Raw genomic sequence first — 24880 nt, forward strand, 5'->3', positions numbered from 1 at the left:
CATTCACACTCCTGAGTTGTTCCTTGTAGATGGATACTCAGACAGAAAATTACTTGCCCCCTGTACTCCCAGCAACGGACCCACCCTTGTAGCCAAATGTGTTTATGTGGCTGTTAGTCGGGTTTCTAGTCAATAGTATTGCCAAGGATATAGATATTGGGGGATTGAGTGATGTTAAGGGTTGATGATTAAATCGTCTCTTATTGGAGATGGTCAGTGCCTGGCACTTGTGTGGTGTAAATGATATTTGCTATTTGTCAGCCCAAGCCTTTTGGCATTCAGGACATATTTGGGCAATGTTCCACATCGTCGGGTAGATGCCAGTGTTGCAATTGTACTGGAACAGCTGGCAAGAAGAGTGGCAAGCTCTGGAGCACAAGTGTTGAGTACCATTATTGGAATGTTGACAGGGTCCATTACCTTTGCACTACCTAGTGCTTGCAACCTTTCTTGATATCACGCGAATTAAATTGGTTGAAGTCTGGGTTCTGCATTCACTTGGCACTTCTGTCTGATGATTTCTGCAAGTTTTCCAGCCTTATCCTTTGCAATTGTGTTGAGCCCTTCCATCAATACAGATGGGGGTATTTGTGAAGCCTCGTCCTCCAATGAGTTGTTTCATTGTTCACCATCATTCACAAGTGGATGAGGGAGGATGCAAGGCTTAGATCTTGATCTGCTCGTTATGGGATCGCTTAGCTCTGAAAATCATAGTGCTTTTGCTATTCGGCACACAAGTAGTTTGATAGCTTTAGCAGGTTGACAACTCATTTTTAAATATGCCTGGTTCTGCTCCTGGCATGCCCTCCTGCACTCACCAGTGATCCCCTGATTTGATGGTAATGGTTGAGTGGGGATATGCTGGGCATGAGGTTGCAGATTGCATTGGAGTATAATTCTGCTGCTGTTGACTGCCCAACACGTGTCAAAGGTACCCAGCCTTGAGTTGCTGAATCTGTTTGAAGACTGTCCCATTTAGCACAGTGATAATCCACACAACACGATACAGGATATTCTCAACGTGAAGGCAGAACTCGTGCAATGGTCTGTGCAATGGTCATTCCTACCAATCTTGTCACAGACAGATCCACCTGAAGCTAACAGACTAAGTATGTTTTTCCCTCATTGGTTCCCTCTCCACCTGCTGCAGACTCAGTCCAGCAGCAATGTCCAAACAGTTCAGTGAGTAGTGTTACTGCCTAGCCACTCTTGGTGATGGACATTGAAATCTCCCACCCAGAATATGTTTTGATCCCTATCCACCCTGAGTGCTTCCTTAAAGTGTTATTCAACATGGAGGAATGCCAATTCATCAGCTGAGGGAGGAAAGTACATGATAATCAGGAGGAGGTTGCCTTGGCCGAGTTTAACCTAAAACCATGAGGCTTTATGGGTCCAAAGTCAACATTGAGGACTCCAAGGGCAATTCCTTCCCTACTGTATACCATGGTGCTGACACCTCTACTGCGTCTGTCTTGTAGTTAGGATAGGACATATTCACAGATGGTGATGGTGGTGGCTGGGACATAGTTATACCCATGGAATCAAACCTGACTGACAATGTCAGGCTGTTGCTTGAATAGTCTCCAAGACAGTTTTACCAATTTTGGCACAACCACCACCACCCCCACCCCCCCCAGACGTTAGTAAGGAGGACTCCATAGGATCGCCAGCTCAACGCAAGCTGGTCCATTCAGTTTCATTTCTTTGTGGAGACTTTGTATCAATTGATACAACTGAGTGGCTTGCATAGCCATTTCAGAGGGCAGTTGAAATTCAATCACATTGCTGCGCCTCTGGAGTCACATGTATGCCAGACCAGGTGAGGATGGCAGATTTTCTTCTCTGAAGGACATTACTGAAACCATTAGTCTGGGATTATAATCTGCATCTTTAGATAAAGATGTGAAGAAGTAATTCTTTAAGAAAAAAAATGTAAATAGGATGTGCACTCTTGAAATTCGACAAGAAAACACCATATTTCAATATTATTTCTGGGGTAAAATGAAAGCATGATTTAAATGGCTTTCAACTTAAAAGGTTCAATCACTAGTCTTATAAATACACGAACTTTGGAGTTTCCAAGCTCCACATGAAACAAAGTGCTTCCAAGTCACAACTCCATTAAGCAAATAAAATTAAATATTTAATCGTTGCAAATGCTGGAAATCTCTATTCTCTGAGCTGTAGAAAAATATCAAAATTCAAAAATGTATGGGTTTTTAAGCAAAGTTCTCATTTTCAATAAGCATAGATATCGACATGATTGTCAAGATATTGCCATATTTAGAGGACTTTTTCAGAAATTTAAGTGATTGTGATATCTCACTTTAACAATCCAAGTCAGCATTGCACAATAGTGGTCACTAAATTATTATTCCAATTTTACCGCAATCTCTTGTTCATGTTCGATTGCTTTGACTGCATTTGCCGTGCAAACAATGGTTTTCTCCTCCAACTGTTTCTCCATTATGGCAAGCTGACTTTTTGTTTTCCTCAGCTGCAAAACAAATGTGATATGTACATATTAAGAAGTATTTCAAAACACTTATCTTTGGATATGAATAATTAACCAAATACAGTTAACACAATTGTATTCTCCTTTCATTCAACGCAGATTCTCCACATACTTCAGCAAAATGGAATCTTCACACATTACTGCATATAAACTTTTGAAACTTGTTTTAAGTGCTCAGAAAATTGGATATTCCTGAATTCCCAATATGTATGTACAGTAAGGATCCTAACAAGAGAGCATAAAGTCAACTGAGTATGACTATAATTTTATAATCTGACACTGGAAGAAAATTAGCACTAGAACCTTAGCATGTAGCTATTTGCACAAAACTTCTGCTACACATTACTAACTATATTCAATTCTATGCAGGTATGGGCATTATGTGGAAATTCACTTATCTTACTATAAGTAGGAGAGATTAAAATTGCAGTGATTGAGATTAGAAAAGGCATATTTGTAATGTGTATTTCTTTAAAAAAATGTTTATAAAATGTTTAAAGATCAGCTCCAATTCAATCCTTCACACATGGCTTTTTAGAATATAACAGATTGTTACTTTCTCCTTCAAAGTGCCCCAACATTTTTAGGAACAGAGCAAGGTTTGAAAACTGATCAGCTAAATTTGGTCAAATGGGTTCTGGTCTTGAGATAAAGATCTGCTAAGTAACATTAATGCAGCATCAGGCTTTGTTTGTAGGTGACTTAACATTTGCCACAGTTGAAAAATAATCAATCATTTTTTTCTGAATGTTTCTGCTTCCAGAATTTCCAATCGCTGTTGAATAAAACAATCAACAATTTTGTGATTGAGAAAAGGAACTCAAAACTTGAGGACTCAACAGATCAGGAGCAAAGCTGGGCAAGACCAACGGGCTAGAAGTGTGACAGAAAAACTCAAGACCAGGTTTAAGACTTCAGTGGCAGGTAAAAAAAAGAGCTAAATAAGGACTAGATTCAAGGAAAAGAAAAATTATCGAAGTGTGAAATCATGAGAAAACAGGTTAAGTAATTGGCTCATGAGTACTTCTCTTTTCCCTTTCTAAACTAAAGCATAGACTTGAACCAGGAGCAAAGAAATTTACATTTTACACTTTGGGTAAGTTTAAAAGCAAGTAAATTAATTATTAAAATATGATTAGCTCAAAGGTATATTTTAGGAAGTTGTCAATCCGCAAGCACAGTGTGCAGTACAGTAGTTGCAGTCATCGTGTGGCTACAAAGAGACAGGCTGTGCAAGAGTCAAATGCATCTGGCCACTCTCAAACTAGTACTGGAGACTGTTGGGGTGATAACAGCTTGAAAGAAGGCACTGTACAACATAGCAGCAATAAGAAAGGGGTTGGCGGGAAGGGGAAAACAGTCAAGTGAAGAAAGGTAGCTCTTCTACTATTGTGGGTCCCTCATGATGTGTTAAAAAAACCACACACACACACCTCATGGCCTTGTGTCCCAATGTATGGACCATTCACAATGAAGTGGATGAATTAGTCACGCAAAACAGATATAAAGAAGTACAATATTGTTAGAATTATGGAGATGTGGCTGCAATGTGATCCGGGGTATTCATGTTTGAGGAAGGAAAGACTTACAGGAAAAGGAAATGGGGCCACATTGCTGATTAAAGATGTCATTAAGACAATAGTGAGGAAGGATATTAACTCCAATGAAGCAGAATCTTTTGAGTACAGTTTAGACAACGGAATTGAGCAGAAAACACTAGTGGGGGTTCTATTTGGACCCCCAAGCTGTAATAATAATGCAGAAATTAGAGCCAAAAGAAATAAAGATACAGCTGCAATTTTAATATGCACACGGGTTTGAAAAATCAAATCAGTAACAATGTAGTGGAGGAGGAATTCTTTGAGTGTGTAAAAGATGTTTTCACAATCAATATGTTGACAAACCAACTACAGGTCATCCTAGGCAGGGTACTGTGTAATGAGAAACCAACAATGAGCAATCTAGCTGTGCAAGGCCCCTTGGGGAAGAACATGATTGAACTCCTCATTAAGATGGAGAGTGACAAAATAGGTCCCTTACAGTCAGAAACAAGGGTAACAAAGAAAAGGCAGACCAGTTCAATATATATTCTGTCTCTGTCTTCACAAGAGAAGGCACAAACTCCTAAAAAATGTCAGGGAACACAGGATCTCATGACAGGGAAGAACTGGAGCAAATTAGTATTGTAAGGAAATGGTATTGGGGAAATTGATGGGATAAAAGGCCAGGGCTTGATAATCTGCACTGAAAACTACAAGTGCTGGAGATCACAGTGGGTTAGGCAGCATTCATGGTGAGACACCAAGCTAACAGTTCGAATGTAGATGATTCTTCATCAGCATCATCTAGACTTGAAACGTTAGCTTGCTGTCTCTCAATAGATGCTGCCTGACCCACTGTGATCTCCAGCATTCGTTGCTTTCAGTACAGATTCTAGCATTTGCAGTAATTTGCTCCTATATTGATAATCTACACCCCAGCCTATTACAGAAGTGGCCCTAGAGTACAGGATGGAGTGATGGTCATCTGTCAAAATTTGAGGCGAGCTGGAACAGTTTCTATGGAATGCAAGGTTATTAATGTAACTCCATTACTTAAAAAAAAGGAGATAGAAAGAAATGGGAAATTATAGACCAGTTAGCTTGACATTGGCAGTAGGGAAAATGCTGGAGTCGATGATAAAAGATGCAAAAGCATAGCACTTGGCAAGTAGTGATCGGATTTGACGAGGTCAGCATGAATTTACATCAAGGGAAAACAGAAATCATGCTTGGCAAACCTATTGGAATTTCTTTTGAGAATGTAACTAGTAGAGTTGATAAAGGAGAGCCAGTCGATGTGGTTGACTTGGACTTTCAGAAAGCTTTTGATAAGGTGATAAGACACAACGTTTTTCACACAAAGGGTGGTGAGTACCTGGAACACACTGCCAGGGACGGTAGGAGCAGAAACAATAGCTTCTACCTAAATGAATATATGAATAGGAAGGGAATAGAGGGATAAGGATCCTGTAAGCAAAGATAGTTTTAGCATGGAAGGGCAAAATGTGCCCACACAGGCTTGGAGGGCCGAAGGACTTGTTCTTATGTTGTACTGTTCTTTGTTCTTCTTTTACTCCACTATCATTTATGTATCATGTTCATCTACAATCTAACAACGCAATGAAAAAAGTGTAGAATATGCAGTGCTTAAATCTGTTCTGCTGTTTAGAGATTATGACTGATCTGTGATCTATTTCCTTTTAATTCCATATAGAAATCTATCAATCTCAGTTATATTTTTGACAATTGATCAAGCATCAAGTTTCCTTTGTAGAACCAAGTTCCAAAATCCTATACCTTTTCTGTGAAATCTTAATTCAATGTTTTCAAAACTAATTTTGAGGGAATACAACCCCAGTTCATGATATCTCTCTTTGTAATTCCATCCTTGAAGTCTACTTATTGTTCCGTTAAATCGGCACTAATTTACTCCAACTTTAACACATTTTTTCTAAGGTGTGGTGTCCTGAACTGCTCACAATATTTCAAGAATGTTCTCATTAATTAGCCACTATGGCGATCATGGCCCAGAGAGAAGTCTTTGAAGGATTTTAAACATAATGGGCAAAGTTTTAAGTTTAAAGCTTTGAGAGACCACGTACTAACACAGATTAGCAAGCAAAGGGACTGGAGTGAATTTGGTACAGGTCAGAAAACAGGTAGCAACATTTTGAATGGTCTGAAGTATATGGTCAGTGCAGGATGGAATGGTGGTCAACATAGCAAAGAAACTGGCTAGAATTTGAAAATGACAAAAGGCATGGATGATGATTTCAGCATAAATGGTTTGAAATATGGAGAGTAGAGTGATATTATGTAAATGCAAGCTGAAAATCTTTGTGGAGAGGGGTGTTGCTGGCTGAATCAGCGATCACGACACATTTCTAGTCGTGTTTGAGAAAGGGAGCGACCTTTTTAACCCATTACAGTCCATTTGGTGTAGGTTTACACCAATGCCATTAGAGAAAGAGTTGCAGACCTCTGAACCAGTGACAATTAAGGGATAGCAATATATTTCAAAGTCAGAGGGTGAGTGGCTTGGAGGGGAACTTGAAGATGGCGGTGTTCCCTTCTATCTGCTGTCGTTGTCCTCCCTGATGGCAGTGGTTGTGGGTTTGGAAAGTGGTGTTGGAAAGTGCAAAGGAGCCTTGACAAATTTTGGTAGTGCATCTTGTAAATGTTACAAATTGCTGTTACTGTGCATCCGTGGTGGAGGGAATCAAATTTTATGGATTTGGTGACAAGCAAGCAGGCTGCTTTGTCCTGGAATGTGTCAAACATATTGATTGTTGTTGGAACTGCATTCATCAAGACAACTGGGAACTATTCCATTATACTCCTGACTTGTGCCTTGTGGATAGTGGACAGATTGTTGGAGTTGGAAGGAGAATTCCTCTCTGTGGAATTCATAGCCTTTGTAGTACTTACATGGTTAATCCAGCTCAAGGAGAAAGTGAGGACTGCAGATGCTGGAGATCAGAGCTGAAAATGTGTTGCTGGAAAAGCGCAGCAGGTCAGGCAGCATCCAAGGAGCAGGAGAATCGACAGTTCAGGCATGAGCCCTTCTTCAGGAATCATTCCTGAAGAAGGGCTCATGCCCGAAACGTCGATTCTCCTGCTCCTTGGATATTGCCTGACCTGCTGTGCTTTTGCAGCAACACATTTTCAGCTCTAATCCAGTTCAATTTCTAGTCAATGGTAATTCCCAGGATATTAATGGTGAGGGATTCAGTGAAGGGAATGACATGGAATGTCAAAGACAAATGGTTAGATTCTCCCTTGCTGACCTTGCTTGGCAGTAATGGCATGAACAGTGTGCAACTAACAGCAATGATCCCGAGCCTGATCTGATTACCATACCCATTTTGATCTTATAATGTAGAAAAGGTCATGATAAACCAGATGAAGACAGTTGCACCTAATACATTAGCCTGAGGAACATCTCTCAAGATGGACTGGAACGGAGATGATTCACACCAATAACCAAAACCATCTTCCTTTGTGTTAGATATGATTCCAACCTATGAAAAGCTTCAAATCGGATTCTAATTCACTGTGGCTTTGTTAGGGGGGCTTATGCCCAAAACGTCGATTCTCCTGCTCCTTGGATGCTGCCTGACCTGCTGCACTTTTCCAGCAACACATTTTTCATCTTTAATGCCTCACTCGGTCAAATGTTGCCCTGATGTCAAAGGCAGATATTCTCACCTCATCTCCAGAATTCATCTCATTTGACAATGTTTAGAAAAGTGATGTCAGGAGCTCAGTAGAACTCAAAATGAGTGTCAGTGAACAGGTTATTGCTTACCAAGTACTGCTTCATTCTATTGTTGATGCATCATCCCATCATTGATTATCAAGAGTAGACTGATGCATGGACTAACCAGGGCTCTATTGAGCTGCAGCATAACCTCATGGTTCTTAAACCCAAACCCCCTGCTAATGAAAGCCAACACACCATATGCCTTCTTAATAATAATCCTTTCAAATTGGGTGGCAACTATGGACATGGACCACCAAGGTCCCTCTGTTCCTCCACACTGCCAAGAATCCTGCCTGTATTCTGCATTCAAATCTGACCCTTCAAAGTGAATCACTTCACACTTTTCCAGGTTGAACTCCATCTGCCACTTATTAACTTAGTTCTGCATTCTGTCATTGTCAGGTTGAAACATACAACAGCCTTCCACATTATCCACAACTGTACCAACGTTCATGTCATCAGCAAACTTACTAACCCACTCTTCCATTCCTCATCCAAGTCATTTATAAAAATCACAAACAGCAGAAGTCCCAGAATAGATCTCTGCAGAATACCACTGGTCATCAAGCTGCAGGGTGAATACTTTCCATCTCCCACTACCCTCTGTCTTCTAAGGGCCAGCCAATTCTGTATCCAGACAGCCAAACTTCCCTGTATCCCATGCCTCCTTACTTTGAGTGAGCCTACCATGGGGAATCTTATCAAACGCCTTACTAAAATTCATGTACACCACATCCACTGCTTTACTTCCATTAATTTGCTTTGGCTCATCCTCAAAGAATTCAATAACGTTTGTGAGGCATGACCTACCCACACCCACCCCCGTCTCTCAGAATCCTCTCCAATACATTACCCACCACTGATATATGACTGACTGGTCTGTAATTCCCAGAGTTATCCCTATTCCCTTTCTTGAACAAAGGAATAATATTTTCCACCCTTTGGCACTACTCCAGTGGACAGTGAGGACGCAAAGGTCATTGCCAAAGGTGCAGCAATCTCTTCCCTCTTAGGATATATCCCATCTGGCCTAGGAGACTTACTTATCCTACAGTTTTCAAAATCTTCAGCATTTCGTCCTTCCTAATATCAACCTGTTCAAGCATATTAGTCTGTGTCACGCTGTTCTCAAATGTCAAGATCCTTCTCAGCAGTGAATACTGAAGCAAAGTATTCATTAAGGACCTGCCCTACTTCCACCAACTCCAGGCGCAAGTTCCCTCCACTATCCCTGACTGGCCCTACCCTCACTCTGCTCATCCTCTTGTTCCTCACGTAAGTGTAGAATGCTTCTGGGTTTTACTTAATCCTACTCGCTTTTTCATGCCCCCTTCTAGCTCTCCTAAGTCTATTCTTTGCTTCCTTCTTGGTTATCTTGTTGTCCTCAAGAGCAATGTCTGATCCTTGCTTCCTCAACCTTAAGTAAACTTCCTTCTTCTACTTGAGTAGATTTTGCACATCACTTGTAACCCAAGGTTCCTTCATCTTAACATCCCTTCCTTGCCTCAGTGGAACAGACCTGTCCAGCACTATCCTAAGTGCATCTTAAACAACCTCCACATTTCTGTCATGCATTTTCGTGACAGCATCTGTTCCCAATTTAAGTGCCCTAGAGCCTGTCTAACAGCATTGTAATTCCACCACACCCCCAAATTAAAAACTTTCCCATACCATTGACTCCTATCCCTCTCCATGAGAATAATAAAGGTTAGGGAGTTGTGATCTCTCTCACTGAAATGCTCTCCCACTGAGAGATCTGACACTTGGCATGATTTGTTGCTAAGCACCAAATCCAATATGGCCTCCTCTCTAGTGGGCTATCTATATATTGTGTCAGGAACGTTTTCTGGATACACATGACAAAAACTATTCCATCCAAAATATTTGAACTAAGGAGGTTCCAATCAATGTTAGCCAAGTTAAAGTCACCCATGACAACAATCCTGTTACTTCTGCACCTTTCCAAAATCTGCCTCCCAATCTGTGTGTCTCTGTTGCTATTGAGGTGCCTGTACCAAACACCCAATAAAGTGATTGGTCCTATCCTGTTTCTGATTTCCACCCACACTGACTCGTAGACAAATGCTCCACAACGACTTCCCTGTCTGCAGCTGTGATACTATTCCTGATTAGAAATGCCACTCCTCCATCTCTTTTACCTCCCCCACTCCTCCCAATTTCTTTTGAAACATCAAAACCCTGGGAACATCCAACAATCATCCCTGCCCCTGTGATATTGAAGACTCCGTAATGACCACAGCATCATAATTCCAAGTGGTTATCCATGCTCTGAGTTTGTCACACTTATTTCTGATACTTCTTGCATTAAAGTAGACACATTTCAATCCATTATTCTGACTGCGCCTTTGCCCTATCATGTGCCTATCTCTGTATGCTGTATCTGGCTGTTCACTACCTACTCCATTATCTGACCCATAGCTCAGGTTCCCACCTGCCAATCTAGTTTAAACCCTCCTGAAGAGCTCTCGCAAACTCCTTGCCCAGGATATTGGTGCCCCTCTAGTTTAGGTGCAACCTGTCCTTCTTGTATAGGTCCCACCTTCCCCAGAAGGTATCCCAATGATCCATATATCTAGAGCCCTCCCTCCTTTACCAGTCCTGCAACCACGTGTTCATTTTGGCACAGAAATAATGGGCAGATAGTCTTCTTCGATGCCATAAATCTTTCTACACCATCTAAATGTTCAAGATATCTGAAGAAGAGGAATGTTCAGGGATATGGAGGAAGGGTGAAGAAGTGGAAATATATGAATTGCTCCTGGGAAGGGAAGAACGGACAATAATCGGTTGAATGGTCTTCTGTACTGTAACGGTTCTACATTTCAAAGCCAGGATTGGACTCATAAGCCACCTGACAGCTGATAAATAGATCAATGGAACGAAGACCATCATCCTTGACCTCAAGGAATAGCCACGATGTCTATGAATGGTGCTACAAGACCTTGAATGACTTAAATGTACATTGCCACAATGTCAGCACTGGGTGAATTATAGTAGGAGTTACAACCTGCCATCTCTAGTCAACAGTTTAGAAACATAAACAATTCAAAGTATGCACTGTCCAAACTTTCTTTGAAGTTGTAAACAACCTAATAATGAACAAAGAATAGTGACTGCTGCTACTACTACTACTATCACCAAAACAAAAATCTATTAACATTTATCACCAGCAAGAGCAATCTCAAACCATCTTTTCTGAACATCTGAATTACCAGATATATGTGCCAAAAATAAAACTCAATCATAGCACTAATAAATCAATACAACTGGTATGGAAATCTTATATTTGTTAAATAGATAAAATGCATCAAAAGAGCTCTGAGCATGATTTATACTTAGCAAAGGTTCCCTAGATTTAATCTTCATTATAGGGAGAGTTAACATCAGTCAAGTCAATAGACAATGGCATTACAGTTCACCCCAGAGTAGAGGAGGGAGTCGACTCATCCTGCAATCCTGCTTAGTACGCAAATTCACATAAGAAGGTGCACGTGTGCAGGTCTGAGACAGAAATCAGGAGCCTCGGTGCTGCCCTTGGCCTAGGCCCCTGGCTTTGTTTCCCCCTCTATCAACATGGACCTGTAAATGAAACATTTCTTTATATGAACGTGTAATTTAACGAACCTCCTCTTCCACATTCCCGATGTATTTGCTTTTTTCTGAAAGTTGCTCTTGTATCTGCTCGAAGTTATTTATTTGTTCAGTCAACTGAGTCTGTAACATTGAGATTGTAGCCTCAGCATCTAGTAATTGTGTCTGCAGCCTCTCAACTTCTATTGGCCTACATCGCTCCTCTTCTAAGTGCCGTTCCATGGACCTTCTGTCATCTGAAAAATCATGAGCAATAACAAAAGAAAGGATTATTTTACAAACTTAATAAAATTATAATGCAGGAAAGCTTATTGTTTAAAAACAATATCAACCCAGATTTGTGCTGAGATAGTTGCTCTCAATCCTGCAGTAAATGAGAGATAAGACTTAACATGATATGGCTAAAGAGGAGCAGAAGGGCTATGAATCACTATTCAATCATTTATTACAACATGCAAGTGAATTATATTTAGGAACTGAGTTTGCTGATGCATCCCCTCAAAATTTAGATCAGAGTTTTCATTTCCTCTGGATTTTGCATTCTCATAGCGCTGGCCTATGGCAACAGAAGATTGGCCACAACAACAGTCTTGTATATTTTGTCAATATGATGGACTGTCACGATCCATTTTGGGCGGGAAACCGCTTTGTCCAACCTTGCTGCCTGCAAACATTTCACAAATAAAGCTCCTGCTGCTTAATACTTTGGATTATTGGTCATTCTTGCAACTTAACACACAAGATGACAACTCAGGAAGAGTCACCAGACCCGAAACATTAATTCTGATTTCTCTTCACAGATGCTGTTAGACCTGCTAAGCTGTTCCAAAAACTTCTGTTTTTGTTTCACCTTCAGGAATACCTTGCTTTAAATATGTAATGAGGTGGTTCTAAAATTTTTGTGGCACATCATGCTATTTGAAATTTCCATTTAAAATATAAAGCAGGAAATTTTAGAATGTGGAACTGTATAATGACAATACAGAGAACTGAAACTTTTATACACAGAGATTTTATTATTTTGTTCAAGCTAACAAAATTAAAGCATATATAGTTGTCTCTGTATTCTCATGTGTTCTGAAGTGGGTGGGGGTCTAAAGCAATGGAGGAGTCTGGAACAGCCACAGAAACCGAGTTCTAAAACATATAAACCGTTTCTCACCAAGATCATTGGTGACTGCTGAATAGTTCGGATTCCACAAACGCAAGCAGCATGATAGCGAATCTAACTCCCAGCTTGGAGCAATTTTCAAGATATGAGCAGAATTCTGTCACTTCAAAGACAACATAAATGATGCTATCAGAGACAGACTATGCACTCTAATCCCACATACTTTTCGCTTAGGAGACTTCTATTGCCTTCCGAAGATACACAAAACCAACACACCTAGACAGCCAATCTTATCAGGCAAGAGAGTTCTGTGTGAGAACCTCTCTGTTGAGTGCATCTTGAAACCCATTGTACAAGGAACTCCCAGTTTCTGTCGCAACATGACAGAATCTCAGCACCCAGAGACCAGTCGAACCAGGAACATTCTTCGTCACAATGTACATTCTGGTACGCTACACCGGCATCGCTCACGACAACGGCATTGCTGCAACAGCCTCAGTACTCAACTCCAACTACTGCCAATTTCCAGATGCCATCCTATCACTCAGCTGCTTCATCCTCAAGCACAACATTTTCACCTTCTACAACCAATTCTTCATCCAAACACAAGGAACAGCCATGGGAACCAAATTTGCACACCAATACACCAACACCTCCAACCAAAATTATACACTAGATATATAGACAACATTTTCTTCCTCCGGATTATGATGAGGATCACTGAAACAACTACACGATGATTTCAACAAGTTTCATCCCACCATCGTACTTACTATGGACTACTCATCAAGATCACTCATTCTTAGATACACACATCTCCATTAAGGACTGACATCTCAATACTTCAAGTCCACTAAAGCCCACAGATAATCTCATGATACTATACTTCTCGAACTTCCACCCGAAACATGTTAAAGAACCCTTCTCCTATGGACAAGCACACACATCATCGGCTCAACGAAGAGGAATGTGACAGATATCTAAAGATGCTGAAAGACGGGATACAATACTCAACTTAACGATCACCAGTTCCAACGTGCCACAGTGAAAAACCACAATAACCTCCTCAGAAGAGGGGCACAGGATACGACTGATAGAGTACCCTTTGCCTTCCAGTACTTCCCCAAAGCAAGGAAACCACGCCTTGTTCGTCACAGCCTGCATGGACGACAATGAACATCTCGTCAAGATCATTCCTACACCTCCACTTCTCGTGTTTAAACAACTGCCAAACCTTGAACAGACCATTGTTCACAGCAACCTACCCATCCTTCAGGACATCAACCACAACACCATGCAATCCTGCCAAAAGGCAACCTCTGTAAGACATGCCCGATCATCGACATGGATACTACCATCACACATAGTAACACCACCCACCAAGTATACGGCAGATAGTCATATGACTCAGCTAATGTTGTCTACCTCATATACCGCAGGCAAGGATGCCCCAAGGTATGGTATGTTGGTGAGACCTTACATATGCTATGACAATGGATGAATGCTCCAGTTGGAGAACACTTCAGCAGTTGAAAACATTCAGCTTCCAATCTTCAGGCAAATGCCCTCCAAGAAGACCTCTGAAAAATACCGATGCAGAATCACAGAGCAGAAACTGATAGCCAAGTTCTGTACCTTTTCAAGACTGCCTCAACCGTGATCTTGGGTTCATGTCATGCAATTATGACCCCACCATACTGTCTGTACCTGTAAAACCTTCCTTGGTGCCCTGTTTTGACACTATCACCTTGATATTTTATGATCGCTCTATCTTGTACAGTTTTGGATTACTTGTTACTTTGGTTAGACCCTCTTCAGCAACTCTTATACCTAGAATGTTATTCCAGTCATTTGGTTTGTCTGCAAAACTACCTTACTTTTAATGCTTTGTAATAATCTCTCTGCCTTAATTGATTAGATTATAGGCCTTCCCTTCACCTGCTATTCAGCTCTTGACACTTTACTCACACCGTCTGACATTCGTGACATTAGAGACCTATTACCTGGCCTGTCGGCACTTCACTCACACCATTTGTACAATCTTTTGATTTCTCTGATTATAAATTCTGAGTCGGAGTGCTTCGCTTCACTTCACCTGACAAAGGGGCAGCGCTCCAAAATCTTGTTATTTCAAATAAACCCTGTTGGACTGGAACCTGGTGTTGTGTGACCTCTGACAGAGACAGTCTGATGTGTGGTTTAAATTGTGAAGCAATCCACATGACTGATGGAAATGAACCTAGGCTTAAACAGAGCACTGAAAATAGCAGCCTCTTTGGCATTAGCAGCCAAAAAAGCTCAACTGTTAAGCTCAAGCATGAGTGTTCATAAAATGGCAGCTGTGAGATGATGAGATGAGCACCAACAGACTCAAAACTGCCATGAGTTTGGAGAAACAGGTCACGCAGCAGCAAATTGCTGGAATCAAGAAACTGTATGCAGAAACTATAATAAAAAAAGGGTAAGTGAACAGTTGTGCTTGAGGAAGAAACAACATGCAGCAAAATTACAGAAAACTAAAATTAGAAAATCCACATCATAGAAAAATGGCATGAGAAAAGCCCAGACTCACAGGCCAAAGAAGAGCTGTTTACAGATTAGATTAGATTAGATTACTTACAGTGTGGAAACAGGCCCTTCGGCCCAACTAGTCCACACCGACCCGCCGAAGCGTATACCACCCAGACCCATACTCCTACATTTACGGGCAATTTAGCACAGTCAATTCACCTAACCTGCACATTTTTGGATCGTGGGAGGAAACCGGAGCACCCGGAGAAATCCCATGCAGACACGGGGAGAATGTACAAACTCCACAGAGAGAGTCACCTGAGGCAGGAATTGAACCCGGGTCTCTGGCGCTGTAACGCAGCAGTGCTACCCACTGTGCCACCATGCCGTCCATGCCAATGCCAACATGCTGGCCATTGCTAGCAACACCAACTAATACTGGGTCACTCCTTTATTGAATGGCAAACTGGTAAGAATGGAGGAGGACAGAGTCGGAGTTTTATTCATATCTAAAAATGTGTACATCAGAAGCACCTGAGTCACACTACACAGCAATAATCAAAATTGTACTAAGAACGTACAGAGGCAAAGTGGTACCTTTAAAGGGCTGTGTCAATGTGAATGTTCAGCTACATGGTCAATCTGACGATTGGCCCGGAGACATTGTCAGAGGAAATTCTCCAGCTTCATTGAGAAGGTCATGGCTGGAGAAAATCAAACTCAACAGGGGTGAAGTAAGCCACTTCTTAGATACAGAGTCTGATCTATTATAAATTCCAAAGAAACAGGCAATTGTTTTCACAAGCAACCTAAGAAGCAAGGAAAAGATCTCTGTCAAATTGAAAATCAAGCAAAGTCTTGCAAGGCTAAATGGGTGCCTTATGCATTCAAATCAAAGGTTAAGACAGAATTAGAGAGGCTGGTCAAGAAGGGAGTCCTTGAACCTGTAAGCATTAGTGATTGGGGTCTATCTTTCTACCAGTAATGAAGGTAGATGGATCGGCACACCCCTATGGAGATTTTGAGGTCACTATTAATCCAGGAGCACGTGCTGAGCAGAATCAAACAACAAAAAAAAACAAGAAAATTACAGCAGAGGAACAGACCCTTCAGCCCTTCAAGCCTGTGCCAATCCAGATTCTCTATCCGGACCTGTTGCCTATTTTCGAAGGATCTGTATCCCTCTGCTCCTTGCCCATTCATGTATCTGTCTAGATACATCTTAAATGATATTATTTTGCCCACCTCTACTACCTCCGTTGGCAACGCATTCCAGGTACCCACCAACCTCTGCGTAAATGACTTTCCACACATATCTCTCAAATCTTTCCCCTCACATTGAGCTCCCACTCAATAGTAATTGAGTCCCCCACTCTGGGAAAAGAATTCATGCTATACATTCTATCTATACCTCTCATGATTTTGTAGACTTCAATCAAGTCCCTCACAACCTCCGTGTTTCTAATGAAAATGACCCTAACCTCATCAACCTCTCTGCATAGTTGGCACTCTCCATACCAGACAACATCTGGTGAACTTCCTCTGCACCCTCTCCAAAGCATTGGAATCCTTTGGTAATGTGGCGACCAGAACTCTACGCTCTATTCCAAATGTGACCTAGCCAAAATCCTATACAACTGTAACATGACATGCCAACACTTGTACTCAATACCCCAGCTGATGAAGGGAAACATGCTCTATGACTTCTTGACCACTCTATGACCTGTGTTGCTACCTTCAGGGAACAATGGACCTGAACACCAGATCAATTTTCTCGAGAATGTTTCCATTTACCACTCTTGAACTGGATCTTAAAATGCATCACCTCACATTTGCCCGGATTGAACTCCATCTGCCATTTCTCCACCCAACTCTCCAATCTATCTATACTCTATTGTATTCTCTGACAGTCCCCTTCATTATCTGCTACTCCACCAATCTTTGTGTCATCTACAAACTCGCTAATCATGCAACCTGTAACTTCCTCTAGATCATTTATGTATACCACAAACAGCAGTGGTCCCAGCACGGATCCCTGTGAAACACCACTGGTCACAGTTCTCCATTTTGAGAATCTCTCTTCAACTACTACTCTCTGTCTCCTGCTGCCCAGCCGGTTTTCTATCCGGCTAACTAATATGCCCCGGACCCCATTCGACCTCACTTTCTCCATCAGCCTACCATGGAGAACCTTGTCAAACGCTTTACTGAAGTCTATGTATATGACATCTATAGCCCTCCCCCATCAATCAACTTTGTCACTTCACAAGGAAATCTATTAAGTTGGCAAGACATGATCAACCATGTTGTCTATCACCGATAAGCCCATTTTCTTCCAAATGGAAATAGATCCTATCCCTCAGTACCTTCTCCAGCAGTTTCCCTACTACTGACATTAGGCTCACCGGTCTATAATTACCTGGATTATGCCTGCTACCTTTCTTAAACAAGGAGACATTAGCAATTCTTCAGTCCTCCGGGACGACACCAATGTTCAAGGATGCTGCAAAGACATCTGTTAAAATCCCAGCTATTTCCTCTCTTGCTTCCCTCAGAAAGCTGGGATAGATCCCATCTGCACTTGGTGCCTTGTCCACCTTAATGAGTTTTAGAATACCCAACACCTCTGCCCCATCCTTATGCCGACTTGACCTACAGTAATCAAACATCTCTCCCGAACCTCATTATACATGCTATCCCTTTCCTCGGGTGAATATTGACGCAAAGTACTCAATCAGAATCTCATCCGTTTTATCTGACTCCATGCATAACTTGCCTCCTTTATCCTTGATTGGGCCAATCCTTTCTCTAGTTACTCTTTCCCCTTATATATGAATAATAGGCTTGATTTTGCTTAACCCTGTTTGCTGAAGATATTTCATGACCCCTTTTAGGCCTCTTAATTCTTCATTTCAGATTGGTCCCACTTTCCCGATAATTCATCCAAAGCTTCATCTGTTTTCAGTTAGTCATAGTCATAGAGATGTACAGCATGGAAACAGACCCTTCGGTCCAACCCATCCATGTCGACCAGATATCCCAACCCAATCTAGTTTCACAACATCTTTCCAATAGGAAGGAGACCAGAATTGCATGCAATATTGTAACGTGGCCTAACCAATGTCCTGTACAGCCACAACATGACCTCCCAACTCCTGTACTCAACACTCTGACCAATAAAGGAAAGCACACCAAACACCTTCTTCACTATCCTATCTACCTGCGACTCCACTTTCAAGGAGCTAGGAACCTGCACTCCAAGGTCTCTTTATTCAGCAACACTCCCAAGGACCTTACCATTAAGTGTATAAGTCCTGCTAAGATTTGCTTTCCCAAAATGCAACTCCATCTGCCACCTCTCGGCCCAGTGGCCCATCTGGTCCAGATCCTGTTGTAATCTGAGGTAACCCTCTTCGCTGTCCGCTACATCTCCAATTTTGGTGTCATCTGCAAACTTACTAACTGTACCATTTATGCTTGCATCCAAATCATTTATATAGATTACAAAAAGTAGAGGGCCCAGCATCGAGCCTTGTGGCACTCCACTGGTCACAGGCCTCCAGTCTGAAAAACAACCCTCCACCACCACCGTCTTTTACCTTTGAGCCAGTTCTGTATCCAAATAGCTAGATCTCCCTGTATTCCGTGAAATCTAACCATGCTAATCAGTCTCCCATGGGGAACCTTGTCGAACGCCTTACTGAAGTCCATATAGATCACATCTACTGCTCTGCCCTCATCAATCTTCTTTGTTACTTCTTTAAAAAACTCAATCAAGTTTGTGAGACATGATTTCCCATGCACAAAGCCATGTTGTCTATCCTGAATCAGTCCTTGCCTTTCCAAATACATGTACATCCTGTCCCTCAGGATTCCCTCCAACAACTTGTCTACCACCGAGGTCAGGCTCACCGGTCTATATACAGTGGCTAAGATCTATATACAGTTGCCTTTAATGAAAAACCTATTTGCTGGATTAGCTGGAGGTCAGATATACAAATTGACCTTTAGTCAAGCCTATCTCCAGATGAACGTAGATCTTGAGTCATAGAAATACTTGATAACTGTAACACAGAAGACTATTCAAATGCAAGAGACTTCCCTTTGGAATCACATCCGCACTTGCTATTTTAATGTGCCATGGATCATACTTTAAGTGGATTGGAAGGTGTTCAATGTTACCTAGACGATATTTTAGTCACAGGGAGAAAGGAAAAAGAGCATCACCACAATTTGTATGCTATTCTGAAGAAACTCCAAGATTATGACCTAAGATTGAAGAAAGAGAAACGTGACATTTTTAGTTAAAAGTCACACAACACCAGTGTGAGATTTTTAATTTTGTACACCACAGTCCAACAGTGGCATTTCCAAATCATGGTATTTTTGGACGTCCCACCAAATAATTAGTTAAAATTCACACCACAAGGTGATTGTCGAACAGATTTATTTGGAAGCACTAGCCTTCAGAGTGATGCTCCTTCATCAGATGGTGGTGGTGGAGTAGAAGACACAGAATTTATAGCAAAAGTTTACAGTGTGATGTAACTGAAACAAAAATGACCTGGAGTGTTTGTTATGTCTCTTAGCTTTTAGAATGAACATGTTGGTTTCAGTTTTCTCATATGTAAATCGCAGAACTTCTTTAAAGTTACACTCTCAAGTGAACTTTAACAACTGGTGCCATGTCGGCCCAGGTAATGCATTAAAGGTGTGGGGTTCTCTGTGAGAGACTGTCTGTGCCACAATGGTCAGACTGATTCTAATCTAAAAATCGGATTTACGGAATTTTACATCAGATTCATGCAGTTTTTGAGCAAATTAAAATGTGATTCTGCAAGTACAAATTCACCCCACAAACTTATATGCATGTGTGAGCATGTGGGTGGCTCTGAGAGGCTGCTGAAGTGCTCTCCAACTGGGAGGGAACATTCCTGTCTGTTGATTATTGTGCGGTGTCCATTCATCTGCTGCCATAGCCTCTGCTCGGTCACGTCAATGTTCCATGCCAGCAGCATATGAGATAGACAACATTGGCTGAGTCGCACGAGTACCTGCCACAGACATGGTGGGAGGTGTCCCCACATATAATGGTGGTACAGATTTATACCCCCTTTACACTCACACACACACACATACTCAAATCCCCTCCCATTACACACAGACACCCACATGCTCACACACATATATAAGTTTGGGAAGTGAATTTGTTCTTGCAGAATTACATTTTATTTTACTCAAAAACTGCATGAATCCATGTAAGATTCTGTAAATTCATTTTTTAGATTAGAATCAGTCTGAACATTGTGGCACAGTCTCACACAGGGCACCTCACACCTTCAATGCATTATCTGGGCCGACATGCCACTAATTGTTAAAGTTCACTTGAGAGTGTAACTAAAAAAGTTCTTTCATATATAAATCGCAGAACTGAAATCAATATATTCATTCTAAAAGCTGAGAGACTTAAACAATCCAGGTATTTTCCAATATATTTCAGTTACATCACACTGTAAACGTTTACTATAAATCCTGTAAGTTATGATCTTATACTCCACAACCACCTGATGAAGGAGCAGTGCTCCGAAAGCTAGTGCTTCCAAATAAACCTGTTGGATTATAACCTGGTGTTGTGTGAGTTTTAACTTTATACACCCCAGTCCAACACTGGCATCTCCAAATCATGATCAAATAATTGTCAATGATGCTCAGGGACTACATAAATTATCTTCAAATGTAAAGCCATAACTGAGGCACCAGCACCTAAAAACAAAAGCTATGATCATTTTTGGGCTTGCTAAATTACTACCGTAGGTTTGTCCCAAATCTTGCAACCATTCAAGCTGTTTGCATAATTTATTAGGCAAAACAAAAATTGGAATGGGAAGATGAATGTGAAACAGCAATCCTGACCTATTTTGACCCAAAGTTACCATGACACCTAACAGACGATGCATTATTGTCTGGAGTGACAGCAGTCATTTCTAACATATTACTCAACTGTGAAGAAAAACCAATAGTTTTTGCATTAGTAAAGCCAGAAGTTGCTGGAAAAGCTCAGCAGGTTTGGCAGCATCTGTGAAGAGAAATCAAAGTTAACGTTTCAGGTCCGGTAACACTTCCTCAGAACTGACAGTAGCGAGGAAAATGTCAGTTTATATGCTGAAGATAGGATGGGGGGAGGGGTAAGGAATAAGAATAGATAGGGATAGAGCCTGAGACAGAAGAACACTTGGACAGACAAAGGAGTCGATAACAAATCTGGTTATGAGGATGAATAGCTGTTAATGAAGACCGTTAGTGGCTAATAATGGGTCGTGTGTAATGGCCGACTATGTGATAACAAGACCTGATGTGTGTGATAGAGGGCTAGGACATGGGGGAAGATCAGGCCCTAAAATTATTGAACTCAGTACTGAGTCCAGAGGGCTGCTGGGTCCCCAATCAGAAAATCAGGTGTTGTTCTTTCAGCTTGCGCTGAGCTTCACTAGAGCACTGCAGCAAGCTGAGACAAAGATGTTGTCCAGGAAACAGGATGGTGTGTTAAAGTGGCAGGCAACTGGAAGCTCAGGGCCTTTTTTGCGGGCAGAACGCAGATGTTCTGCAAAGTGGTCACACAGTCTACATTTTGTTTCCTCAGTGTAGAGGATTCCACGTTGTGAGCAGCAAATGCAGGAGACAAGATTGTGGGAAGTGCAGGTGAAGTACAGGTAAAGTGCTGCTTCATCTGTTCAGGTTTTGCATTAAGGTCATTAAACAAAGCAGAAACATGACAGAAAAAAGCTCAAGGAATCATATTTGACATTCGATAATTCCACCAAAGCTGGGAACATTCCCCATCAACAGAACACAAGCCTCAATATTTGGGCCTCATACAAAGATATCTTCTCTAGCAGCAAGCTGCGTGCAGAGATGGGCATTGTTATCAGCTCACACAATTAAGTATCAGAAATCCAATTCACATGGGGATGCCAATGGGCTCTTTAGATTACACTTGCCAAGTGAGTCAACAACTACAAACAGTTCTTTTAAAGACATTTTCTACTTTGAACAAATAGAGAGCACTCTGGTAACAGCAGGACAACTCGAGAAATACACTAGAAATGATCCAAGATTATCAAGTGTTAGACTTAGCCCTTTGTGGCAAGATCACAAAGCAGCAATCACATATGAAAGTGAAACAATCATAGTCATTGTAACAGATGAGAGACTTAAACAATTAAGGTATTTCTCAATGTATAATTTCAGTTACATCACACTGTAAATTTTTGCTATAAATTCTGTGTCTTACAATTGTGCACTCCACAACCACCTGATGAAGGAGCAGTGCTCAGAAAGCTAGTGCTTCCAATTACACCTGTTGGACTATAACCTGCTATTGTGTGATTTGTAACCGATATAAAGGGAGAGGGATGTTGTGCATTTGTGCAAGTATGGTGGATTGTTACTTTAAGACAGACCACTTATTTATGATGACATTTTGGCCATTTTGAGGCAAATACAGCTTGGTTTAACTTTGCTACCTATAGAGTAAACATCTCCATAATTAAGCTCCTGTTGTTAACGCTTCAGCATCTTGGTCCTTCTTGAAACTTAACAAGTAAAACAACCATATTTTGATTATCATATTTTATACCAGCTTTACTTAGCAGTACTGCTGAATTAGTGTTGACAGTTTGTGTGAATGCAAAATCCCATTGCCAAGATGAAGCAAATGTTATTGTGTTGTCTCTATCTTGAATTCTTAATAAGGGAATGTTGTAACTTTCCAACTATTAATCCCTCATTGTTACTTCTCATTTTCAAAAATAGGAATCTAGATCATTGTAGGAACAGAACTCAAAGACATTTTTACTTCAGTGGGATACAAAACAAACTTTCCCTATGAGGGCATTTAGGGGCTGAAAGTTATTTAATTTTATATATAAAATTCTCATCAATATGTTCAGAAATGTTATAGTTGCTTCAAATATGGTATTAAATATAAAATCAATCTCCATTAAAAAGTTTTTTAAAAACTCCTTTAAACCAACCAGTCTTTATCTCCCTATTTGCAATTTTTCCTTCAGTACCTTTCTAAAGGAAAACTGTTCAAGTAAGTGGTATTATAATTTAAATGGACGAAATACTCAGTAGCCAATCTGTCACTTATAAAAGGATAGAAGATAATATTTATATAAAAAGATGATATTTTCACAGCACATCTAACAAAACCAAAAATATTAAAATCTTTACTACCGTATTATAGAACATAGAACAATACAGCACAGAACAGGCCCTTCGGCCCACGATGTTGAGCCGAACATTTGTCCTAGCTTAAGCACCTATTCATGTACCTATCCAATTGCCACTTAAAGGTCACCAATGATTCTGACTCTGCCACTCCCACAGGCAGTGCATTCCATGCCCCCACCACTTTCTGGGAAAAGAACCTACCCCTGACATCCACCCATACCTTCCACCCTTCACCTTAAATTTATGTCCCCTTGTAACACTCTGTTGTACAGAGGGAAAAAGTCTCTGTCTACTCTACCTATTCCCCTGATCATCTTATAAACCTCTATCAAGTCACCCCTCATCGTTCGCCGTTCCAATGAGAAAAGGCCTAGCACTCTCGACCTATCCTCATACGAACTATTCTCCATTCCAGGCAACATCCTGGTAAATCTCCTCTGCACCCTCTCCAAAGCTTCCACATTTTTCCTAAAGTGAGGCGACCAGTACTGCACACAGTACTCCAAATGTGGCCTTACCAAGGTCCTATACAGCTGCAACATCACCTCACGCTTCTTGAATTCAATCCCTCTGCTAACGAACACTAATACACCATAGGCCTTCTTACAAGCTCTATCCAACTGATTGTTCATAACTCTTTGAAAGTTGCCATAGACCCCAAGATCCCTCTGCTCCTCCACCTTACTAAGAACCCTACCGTTAACCCTGTATTCCGCATTCTTATTTGTCCTTCCAAAATGGACAAACTCACACTTGACAGGGTTGAACTCCATCTGCCACTCCTCAGCCCAGCTCTACATCATATCTAATTCCCTTTGCAGCCGACAACTGCCCTCCTCACTATCCACAACTCCACCAATCTTCGTATCGTCTGCAAATTTACTGATCCACCCTTCGACTCCCTCATCCAAGTCATTAATAAAAATTACAAACAGCAGAGGACTCAGAACGGATCCCTGTGGAACTCCACTCGTAACTGGGCTCCAGGCTGAATATTTACCATCTACCACCACTCTCTGACTTCGACCGGGTAGACGGTTCTCGATCCAACTGGCCAAATTTCCCACTATCCCATGCCTCCTGACTTTCCGCATAAGCCTACCATGGGGATCCTTTACAAATGCCTTACTAAAATCCATGTACACTACATCCACTGCTCTACCCTCATCCACATGCTTGGTCACCTCCTCAAAGAATTCAATAAGACTTGTAAGGCAAGACCTACCCCTCACAAATCCGTGCTGGCTGTCCCTAATCAAACAGTGTCTTTCCAGATACTCATAAATCCTATCCCTCAGTACCCTTTCCATTACTTTGCCTACCACTGAAGTAAGACTAACTGGCCTGTAATTCCCAGGGTTATCCCTATTCCCTTTTTTGAACAGGGGCACAACATTCGCCACTCTCCAGTCCCCTGGTACCACCCCTGTTGACAGTGAAGACGAAAAGATCATTGCCAACGGCTCTGCAATTTCCTCTCTTGCTTCCCACATAATCCTAGGATATATCCCGTCAGGCCTGGGGGACTTGTCTATCCTCAAGTTTTTCAAAATGCCCAACACATCTTCCTTCGTAACAAGTATCTCCTC

The 24880-nt window shown here is 41.3% G+C and overlaps 1 protein-coding gene across 5 annotated transcripts in view; it reads right to left on the reverse strand.

Annotated features, from left to right (window-relative positions):
* LOC132818834 (coiled-coil domain-containing protein 18-like) overlaps positions 1–24880 on the reverse strand; it is a 164578-nt gene that overhangs the window by 74624 nt on the left and 65074 nt on the right. For all 5 annotated transcript variants that reach the window (XM_060829960.1, XM_060829961.1, XM_060829958.1 and 2 more), the window contains 2 exons: positions 11468–11670; positions 2390–2500 (listed from right to left, as the gene is read on the reverse strand). In XM_060829960.1, coding sequence (XP_060685943.1) covers positions 2390–2500; positions 11468–11670 — 314 coding nt within the window. The remainder of the gene's footprint in view (positions 1–2389; positions 2501–11467; positions 11671–24880) is intronic.

This window comes from Hemiscyllium ocellatum, chromosome 9, assembly GCF_020745735.1.
Source record: "Hemiscyllium ocellatum isolate sHemOce1 chromosome 9, sHemOce1.pat.X.cur, whole genome shotgun sequence".
NCBI lineage: Eukaryota > Metazoa > Chordata > Chondrichthyes > Orectolobiformes > Hemiscylliidae > Hemiscyllium > Hemiscyllium ocellatum.